Genomic DNA, 9,328 nt, shown 5'->3' with positions numbered 1-9,328 from the left:
GACTCCCTCGTTATTCTGTCTTGTCCATACGTCTCCACACAGCAAAATAAACTCACACCAACCCAGACTGACAAACATAAACCTGATGATTTAAACTACACGAGTTGCTTCTCCTAGCTCAGCAACTACCAGCTGGTGGACACAGTTCAACAGCCGCCAGCTTATCTACGGCGTTGAGCTGCTTCGGGGACGAGTGAAGTGAGGTTGTCAGTGGTGTGCCGATGTAATTAGTCTATTTTTTTTTCATGGACATTATCAATTTTTTTCGTTCTCTAAATGGAAACCAAGCGACCGGCCGGGCCTTTCCCCCCCCCAGCGCGGCCTGCCGCCGGAAACTGCGGGACACGGGGCGCCGTGACGTCATCAGGCGGCGCCGGAACAGGGGCGGGCGCGGGTCGGTTCATCAGGCCTAGCGCCGCCGCTTCAGCGCGCAGGCAGCTGCGGGTAGGGTCGGCGGCCCCGGGTGGGTCCCGTAGCCCCGCGGGTGGGCCGGGCCGGGCGGGGGCCCCTGTGCCGGTGGGGGAAGCGGGTCCTTCCGTGCGGCGGCCGTGGGGCGGGTTGGCCGGGCCGTGCGGCGTGGCTGACGCGCGGTGTGGCTGTGTCTCCCCAGATGTGGGCTGAGGTGTTGCTTCTGCCCTGCAGGGCCGGTCTGCGGCTGCTCCCGCCGCTCCGGCTGCGGCACCGAGCGCCGGCCGCCATGAAGCTGCAGTCCCCTCAGTTCCAGGCGCTTTTCACGCCGGGGCTCCGCAGCGTGGCAGGTGAGTCGGTCTGGGTCTGGGTCTGGGTCTGGGCGTCCTCGGGGCTCAGCAGCGGCGCACTGATTGTCCCCGCCTGCTGTGGGGTGAGGAGCGGCAAAATGCCGGCCTGGGGAGCCAGGGCGGTGGGTGTGGGCTCAGCACCCTGCGTCCTGGCCCTGCTGTAGTGCAGCCCCTGATGCCCTCGCCAGGGAAGCAGAGAGGGCTGTTGGCGGCCGGGCAGCTGCCGTGCTCTGGGAGGTACGTGCCGCTCTCTCGCTCAAGCCGCTGTTAACTTTGAAGTGACCCAGAAGATGCGGCAGAGCTCGGCTTTCATCAGCTGTTGTGGGGTATTGTTCCTGAGGAAATCGGGGGTCACGGTTCACTGTGCCCTGCCATATGTAAGCGAAGCACGTTTCCTTTGTCAGCTACTAACTGCTAAAAACGGTCCACAGCCCAGAGGCCCCAGCTGCAATTAGCAGCCTGTTAATATTTAGGTTATCAGAAATGTCCTAGAAAAATTTATGAGAAATGACAGGGAAAATATCTGCGGGTACTCTGCTGTGCACCTAATTTGTGCATTTTGTGTGAAGCTGTGAGTTACATGCTGCTTACTATGTATTTGAGTATGATCTTAAAGGCCTTTTCCAACCTAAATGATTTGATGATGTCAATTTGTGAAAAGATTGGTTATGGCTGACGGCATGCTATGGGTTTTATTTGAGAGAGTATTTAATGGTTTTTCCTTTCCTTCGTAGAATTGTTTGAGAAGAAGAACTATGAGCTGAGAATAGCAGGAGGTGCTGTGAGGGATTTACTAAGTGGAATGACACCACAAGATATAGATTTTGCCACTACAGCTACACCAGCAGAGATGAAGGAAATGTTCACATCTGCTGGTGTTCGTCTGATCAATAACAAAGGAGAAAAACATGGAACCATTACTGCCAGGGTTGGTTTATGTTTTGACTTGGATCTTTTCTTACTGTATCTGTGGATGTGCACATACCTGACAGATGACTGGTAGCATGCTCCTCCTTTGTTAAAGTATCACAATAAGTTTAAATGACATGCAGCTTTACAGTTTGGAGTCATTTTTTGTTAATTACCATATTTTAATGCATGTTACCTCTGCGTAACATGCTTACGCTGGTGTGTTATCACTAGAAAAGAGAAGGTAGGCCACCCACATGTTCAGATAATGTGGGGAAGTTGATCTTGGTATTTCCTGCTCCTGATTTCCCAAGTCTTGCTTCCTCTACCTTGCTTCCTCTGCCTCATATTCCATCTTCTGCAGGAAGATTTCTGCAGGCTATCTAGAAAACTATTAATGAACAGATTATTTTCAGATGTTTGTATTTCTTGATTGCTCTGTATGAAAACACAGCACATGTTGGTTTGCATGTATCCAGCTTGAGCAATAACTTTATACAAACATGAAGCTAGAAAAATATACAGCTTTTACGTTTATATTCATGATCATGTTGAAGTAATGCTGTCTGTGGAATTTTCAGCTCCATGAACAGAATTTTGAAATTACAACTCTTAGAATAGATGTTGTCACCGATGGGCGACATGCAGAAGTGGAATTCACCACTGACTGGGAAAAGGATGCTGAAAGGAGGGATCTAACTGTCAACTCCATGTTTTTAGGTAAATTCTTTCAAAAGCAAATATTTAGGTGAAACACTGCCTTTCAAATTAAGCTGGTAAATTCTCTGTCTGTTTCCATTTTGTTTGTTCTACTGCTGTCAGCTGAAAGGTCTGTACAAATACATGAGACGGTATGACAAACCAGTTCAAATCACACAACTTGTCTTCTGCCTTTTCAAATAAGACATGTTTTAAGTGTGCCAACCTTGTTTGTAAACCCATATTCTTTTTTTCTTACTCTTTTTCTAGGTTTGGATGGGATGCTGTATGACTTTTTTAATGGATACGAAGATTTGAAAAACAAGAAAATTAGATTTGTAGGAAAGGCAAGTGAGAGAATACAAGAAGATTATTTACGAATCCTGAGATATTTCAGGTACTAGGTTTTGCCTTTCCTAGATCAAGAAATGAACCAAGCATTGCAGCAGGTTTTAGAAATGTGAAAAAAGAGATCAATGATGTAAAGAGTTGTAATTGTCATAGAGTTGTTTCCTCTTGTATTTTAAATTAGGATATTTAACACTGTCATGATATTAATTCTCTGAATAGCAGTAATAAATTCTTGTGCCAAGTAACAAGCAATAGGATAAGAGGAAATGGACTCAAGTTGTGCCAGGGGAGGTTTAGATTGGATGTTAGAAAAAATTTTTTCATCAGAAGGGTCATCAAGCACTGGCACAGGCTGCCCAAGGAGGTGGTGGGGTCACCATCTCTGGGGGTATTTAAAAGATGTGTAGATGTGGCGCTTACAGACATGGTTTAGCGGTGGCCTTGATAGTGCTGGGTTAGTAGTTGGATTTGATGATAAGGGTCTTTTCCAATCTAAATGATTCTAAATGGAATAACTGTTCTCAATCTAACATACAGAGGTTGTATTTGGGCAGGTTTTATGGAAGAATCGCGGAGAAACCTGGTGATCATGAACCTACCACACTGCAAGCAATTAAAGAAAACGCCAAAGGTTTGGCTGGAATATCAGGAGAAAGGATTTGGGTGGAGCTGAAAAAAATTCTTCTTGGAAACCATGTAAACCATTTGGTTCAACTTATGTATGAACTGGATATTGCCCAATACATAGGTAAAGTGAAATGAAGATTGATTACCTACTGGTTTATCATACAAACAGAATGGCAACATGGCAAAGCAAGATAAAACTTGTTTTTATGCAGAAATTAATTTTTCTTGCCCCACCTGTATTAACGTCCACATTTCTTATTAACACTCTGTCTTGCACTTTTTTTGTGTGTATCCTTTTAGGACTACCACTTGATGGAAATTTAGAGGAATTTGCCAGAGTTGCTAAAAATACTCAAAATCTGTGTCCAAAACCGATGACTCTTCTGATGTCATTGTTCAAGGTGAAGGATGATATTACAAACCTTGATCTGAGGCTGAAAATCTCAAAAGAAGAAAAAAACCTTGGGTTTTTCTTAGTGAAGCACCGGCAAGAGTTAACCAAAGCTATGGGTCCGGAACCACTGAGACCATATCAGGACTTCATAATGGATGTAAGTGTGTTTCACATTGCTTTATTTTGTTCTTCACAGTAAAGTAAGTTTCCAGTTTTACAGAGTAGCAGAGATGACAGTGCTAGTGGAAAGAAAGGGCCTTAAGCGTCAAGTAATCGCCAGGCTTGTTTATTAGTCTTAGGCAAACTTGTGCCAGGGTTTTAAAGACCATGATATTTTCATCAGAAAAGTGGATGTACTGACAAAAAGTATTAGCCAGATTTGGATTGCTCCCAGTGTAACATTGTCACAGTAACTGAAAGAATATCTTTCTGTGTTATTGATACCAGTTCCAGTTAACCAAGGTGGCATTGGTTTGTGGTTGGTTGCTTTTCCTCTGGAGAAGGGACCAGAAATTAACAAGAGCTGTTGCAAGTGTCCTGGCATGTCTCTGCAACATAAAGCAGAAACCTTGGTATAAAAAGATTCTCTTCCTTTAGTAGAGTTTAGTTTTGTGAGAGGACAACTGGGAGACATCCATACTTGGGTTCAAAACCTTTTTTTCTTTCGCATCCAAAATACTGAGGCTTTAAATTATTTTTTAAGAAATTGTTTAAAACAACCAACCAAAGAAACCCACCATATTTTTAGCAGTTCTGAGCACCTTGTGTTCTGTAGCAATTTTTTTTATACTAGATTTAAAAGTCAATCTTTCAGTCGGGCTGAAAAATGTCATATTCAGTCATCTGAAACAGAAGTTGCTTGTGCATGTACCTAGGGACTGACAAATTGCTGTACTGTCCCAGCTGATTTCCCCTTCTGCATTAAAACATGAGACAGGATCTGGACCTCAAGAGACTCCATCTTTTTTTAATGTGAAATTCAACTCCCTGAATTGTGCATTGAAAGTCAGTGCAATTCCTGGAGCATCAGTACGTGTTCTGTGTGAGGCATACTGTTAAGTAGGCAACCTGTGATGTTCTTCCACAGTAAAGTTCAAGTAATTTTCAGGTGAAGTCGTGCACTTTTATTCCAGTACCTGAGACTGAGGGCAAGAGACAGCAGTTTCTGCAGTGAGGCCTGTCTCCCACAGGAAGGGTTACGGTTTGTCTCCAGCAATGGTGGTTACAGCTATTACCTGGACTTCAGGAACTCTCCAAGGATCTTCCAGAGCCTCCAAGTTAGGACTAAGTTTTAAAACTTGTGAGGCAGGAGAGATCCTCGCTTTCATAGTTCCAAGTTTTTTGTCCAGGTGTTGCCTAGTAAGATGTCGCCTAATAAGATGTCAGGGGAATAATGCAATGTTGAGCACAGTTCGAGCTGGTTTCTACCATTTCATAGTGAATCCTCTCTCTCTCTCTCTCTCTTTTTTTTTTTTTTTTTTTTTTGTTAGTCTAGGGAAGCTAATACAAATTCCAAGATCTTTGAGCTTCTAAAATACCAAGGAGAAGAACATCTTTTAAGAGAAATGCAGCAATGGACTGTTCCTACTTTTCCTGTTAGTGGCCATGATTTAAGAAAAATGGGTGTGTCTTCTGGAAAAGAAATTGGAACAGCCTTACAGCAGTTAAGGAATGAATGGAAGAAGAGTGGATACCACATGGATAAAGAAGAACTGTTAAGTTGCCTGAAGAAGCTGTAACATTGCGTAACAGCGGAGAACTGTTCTAAACGTAACTGAGATACTGGTAAATATTTCGTCACTGTACTCGCAGGCAATGCAACCTTTGTTGTATTTAAGATTCAGACAGCACGGATCTCCTGTTGCTAACTTGTAATTTCTACAGGGAGCAGTTTTATTTCATAGTGATGTGAAATGTTCTTTGCCAAATTCCACATTTTCTACCTCTTTTTGTTGTATTTTAATGATAAATATTGACTATTTTATCTTGATTGTGGCGCATTAGAGGTGGCACCAAGGTTTTTCTCATTTGGACTTTGCGAAATCTAAAAAACCCAAGAAACACCACCCCCACCCACTAAAACGTTTCTGTCCTCTAGATAAAATCATGGCTGGGGGCGGGATTGTGCTTATGATAGCGACAAAGTGTCTAGAAATAATGAGCTCTGACTCTTTTTTGTGGTTAAAGCTAGATAGCAGATTGAAGTACTCACTCCAGCAGTTTCTGGTCTGACCCTGTAAAACAAGTCTGTTTTCTATAAAGATTTTTATTTTCCATAATTGCCAGAATCCATTTTAGATCAGAAATCTTCTCTTCTCTTTGGGAGTGTTTCAGTACCTTGTTTATCACTGAGTAACTACATCCATACAAAACTGGTGAAGGGTTCTATGGTGTGTTTTCAGCTTGGTGTGTGAAACTGTATTAATGTCAATAATAGAAGAAGAGGGAGATCCAGGTTCCCTGCCTTTCCCCTGCCACCTCCGGTAGTGGACTCACACTTTCTTTCCTTTTTCTTTCCCAGTGAGGTACAAGAAGAATTCAGGTGATGGTGTTTGGTGTGCCTAAACAGAGTGAACCTGAGCTAAGTCCTGTAGCTGTGTTGCCTTCAGAGTACTAACTCTCACAAGAAATTGCCAGGGCAATTATCCATGCATCTGTGCCTGTAACTCAGAGCAGTGAGACGCAGAGGCATTCACCTTCTCTCCGATGTGCAGGCATTCTGTTTAAATCCGTGGGATTATTTTGGGAAGAAGTCTAACATTCTACAACTGTCACACAGTGGTCTTCCGTATTGCTTCTGTGTTAATTACCCATACCTTTCTTCTGTCTGAGCAGATCCACATTAAAAGTGCTGTTCAAAGGGAAATTCTAAGTGACTTGCCTCTTTTCAAAACCAATAAATCAATAACATTTTGGAAAATAGAAGAAGTAAAGGAGTTTGACTCTTAGTTAAAGTTGATGGGGAAGGAAATGTAGATGAGGAGAGGGTTGTTTGCACGTACTACCTGGTCACTCAGGAGGAGTCAATGAAGAGTTCATAGCCATCCAGTAACGCTGCAGAAGTTGGTTTTTGGAAGCAGTGCTGTTGCTGACTGGTCTTACTGAATGCGTATTACTCTTCCTGGCTTTCTTGGTATGCTTTTAAAAAACAAACAGCAAAATAGCTTTAACTGAGAGCATCTCTTGTGTGTATGAATTTTATTGCAGGTTTAAGTTTTCCTACAAAAAAATAGTAAAATCCTTTGGATTTCCCTTTCCTTGGCTATCATTTTGCAACACGAGGTAGCAGTAATACCAGATGCTGAAAAAAAAAAATCAGCATTTTATGCTTTTGTATCAACAAGTTTCCCAGCTGCTTTTTCATTTTTTTTCCTAGTAAGTCAGTTACTTTAAATTATTCTGAAGGTATTTAGGAAATTCAGAAAGACAGCAAGGGAAGAAAAAAAGTGCTGTTTTTCTCTGTTAATAAGGCAAATCTCATAAGAACATGATTGTGTTTGATTTAATTATGTAATTAAATTGAAGCCTCCTTGTGCAATTTATTGAACTACTGAAATCTTGGGAGGGAGACAAGTAATAAAATTTAGTATTCGAGTTAGTCTTTTTTTAAAAGAACACAAAACTGATCTTTTAAGGTAACATCTGTAGAGGTGGTAAAACACAACTACACTTTACGTTACCCAAAATTGTTGTCAGCGTCAAATGCCAGTCGGAGGGAGGATTTTTAAGGGCAGACACCCGAAACTTTTGCTGTCTCCAACGCTTCTGAAAAACAGCACAGATTATTCTGAAAGCATGTTAATTGAACAGTCCTGCTTTGAATTCAGCATAGCTGGCACATTTGTTCAAATAGCTCATTGAAAAATCATGGTATGCTTGAGGTTTCCAGTTGGTCTATCAAGCATCGCTTTTACTATATTCCAAAGAAATTAAACCCTAGTAAAACGAAACTGTGTTAAATCAAAATAATAGCATGGTTTAAGCAAGCAGTACCAGCATGAGTTCTGGAAAAATGATGTGTTTTGTTTTATAGAGTATGAACTATTTAAATAAATTGGGAGATAAGAGATGAAGCAGTTTGATACATACATGGTCAAGTACAGTACTTTCTTCAACAGATTAATTAAATGATATTCACAATGTTTTAATTAAGTTACACATCAGAAACACCCATGTGTCATTGCTGGTTGGTAGCTGATCCTGGCTCCCCAGTGTGACAGCCCTTTCTGAAACTGGCTGCCAGTGTTGATGTGAAGTCCATCACTGTGGGTTTGTTGGAAAAGTGTTAAAAGACTAACACTGCCCAGTCGCCCTCCTGCCCTTGGGGGGTGTATCCTGAAAGTCTGCAAAGAATAATGACGCCACAAACTTGTGTTCCTGTGGGGGAAGCCAATTTTCAGCCAAACCGGAGCCTGGCACAGCAGGATGGGGATGCAGAGCAAAGCCTCCCCGGGTGCCCAGAGCCCCTGCACACTCAGCCTGCTCCCCTCGCCTGCTGTGCTCATTGCTGCCCTGGGAGGGAACTGCCTGTGAAGGGCAAAATGGTAAATAATATAAACTGCTTTTCCTTGCAGATGGCTTCTGAGGATTAATGAAGGTTTTTAACCATTCTCGCAAGATGTAATGATCTGTAAAAATGATTAAAAGGCCAGATTGGCTTGGATGCATTTGAAAGGGAAAGGGCATGGCTAATTCTCCCTGCAGAGCCCATAAACCTTGGGCCTGAAGCAAAGACAAGAAGAGGAAAAACAACCACCACGCGTGCTCCTAGGCACCGCGGAGGGAGGACGCACTGTGGAGGGCAGCACCTGAGCAGCCCTCCTTGCCCCGGATGGGCCTCTGCTGGGACTTGCAGTTATTTGTTACACACACACTAAATTAATCTACTTCCCTATCCTATGCGAGATATATATATATATATATATAAATAAATATATAATGGATAATGTACATGTGTATATGTTACATATAAATAGATAACATAATATGTCATCATATCAAAATATGTATATGTATATATACTGGTTTATATATTACATATTTATTATAATGGGTATTCAATATATATACACACACATAAAAAGTTTAGTTACCATAGATTTTTATATATATATATTTTAAAAATATATTTTTAGTTATATACTATTAGTATATATTTTTTATGATGTATATTTATTATCATGCACTATGTACTTAAAAATAATGTTTAGAGCCAGAGAGAGACAGATCACCTATACACACATACAAATCCACATATATATATATATATCTATACACACACACATAAAGAAAAAATATATAATTTATAATAATAAATCTTAGATGTTGGCAAGTTAATACAGAAGGATTTGGGACTGAAGCTAAGAATTACTCAGGTGGATTAAAGCAAGTAAGTGCACAGATAAGTGAGAAGAGAGCTTGAGATGAAGGATTTAATGTTTCAGTTTGGTTATTCATCAGGATAACAACTTACACTGTCTCCATGTTGTTTCTTACCTTCTCTGTCCTTTGCCACTCGAGCCAGCACATTCTCTGAAGCCAGAACTTTCACCTTACACAGTGCTTTTTGAAGCTAACCAGTTTAAAACAC

At 41.5% G+C, this 9,328-nt stretch overlaps 1 protein-coding gene across 3 annotated transcripts; it reads left to right on the top strand.

Moving 5' to 3' along the window:
• Positions 1–261: 261 nt before the first annotated feature.
• On the top strand, positions 262–6,604 carry TRNT1 (tRNA nucleotidyl transferase 1). Of its 3 annotated transcripts, XM_056334390.1 has the most exons (9): positions 262–444; positions 611–758; positions 1,493–1,686; positions 2,249–2,387; positions 2,637–2,763; positions 3,272–3,465; positions 3,645–3,895; positions 5,229–5,523; positions 6,260–6,604. In XM_056334390.1, exons 1-8 carry the CDS (start codon positions 277–279, stop codon positions 5,475–5,477), a joined length of 1,470 nt encoding a protein of 489 aa, XP_056190365.1. In that variant the 5' UTR covers positions 262–276; the 3' UTR covers positions 5,478–5,523; positions 6,260–6,604. The 3 variants fall into 3 exon arrangements, with proteins under 3 accessions (XP_056190365.1, XP_056190363.1, XP_056190366.1); XM_056334388.1 differs by having other exon boundaries at positions 5,229–6,604; XM_056334391.1 differs by having other exon boundaries at positions 321–444; positions 643–758; positions 5,229–6,604.
• The last annotated feature ends 2,724 nt before the right edge of the window (positions 6,605–9,328 follow it).

Source organism: Falco biarmicus, chromosome 4, assembly GCF_023638135.1.
Source record: "Falco biarmicus isolate bFalBia1 chromosome 4, bFalBia1.pri, whole genome shotgun sequence".
In the NCBI taxonomy this organism is placed as follows: domain Eukaryota; kingdom Metazoa; phylum Chordata; class Aves; order Falconiformes; family Falconidae; genus Falco; species Falco biarmicus.
The sequence above is the reverse complement of the archived record's forward strand: the minus strand, read 5'-3'. Positions and strand labels throughout refer to the sequence as shown.

Coding starts and splice junctions, on each gene's coding strand:
- TRNT1 (XM_056334390.1), top strand. CDS start 277: ATGGAAACCAAGCGACCGGCCGGGCCTTTCCCCCCCCCAGCGCGGCCT. Junction 445..610: donor CAGCGCGCAGGCAGCTGCGG/GTAGGGTCGGCG, acceptor GTGTCTCCCCAG/ATGTGGGCTGAGGTGTTGCT. Junction 3,896..5,228: donor ATCAGGACTTCATAATGGAT/GTAAGTGTGTTT, acceptor TTTTTTTGTTAG/TCTAGGGAAGCTAATACAAA.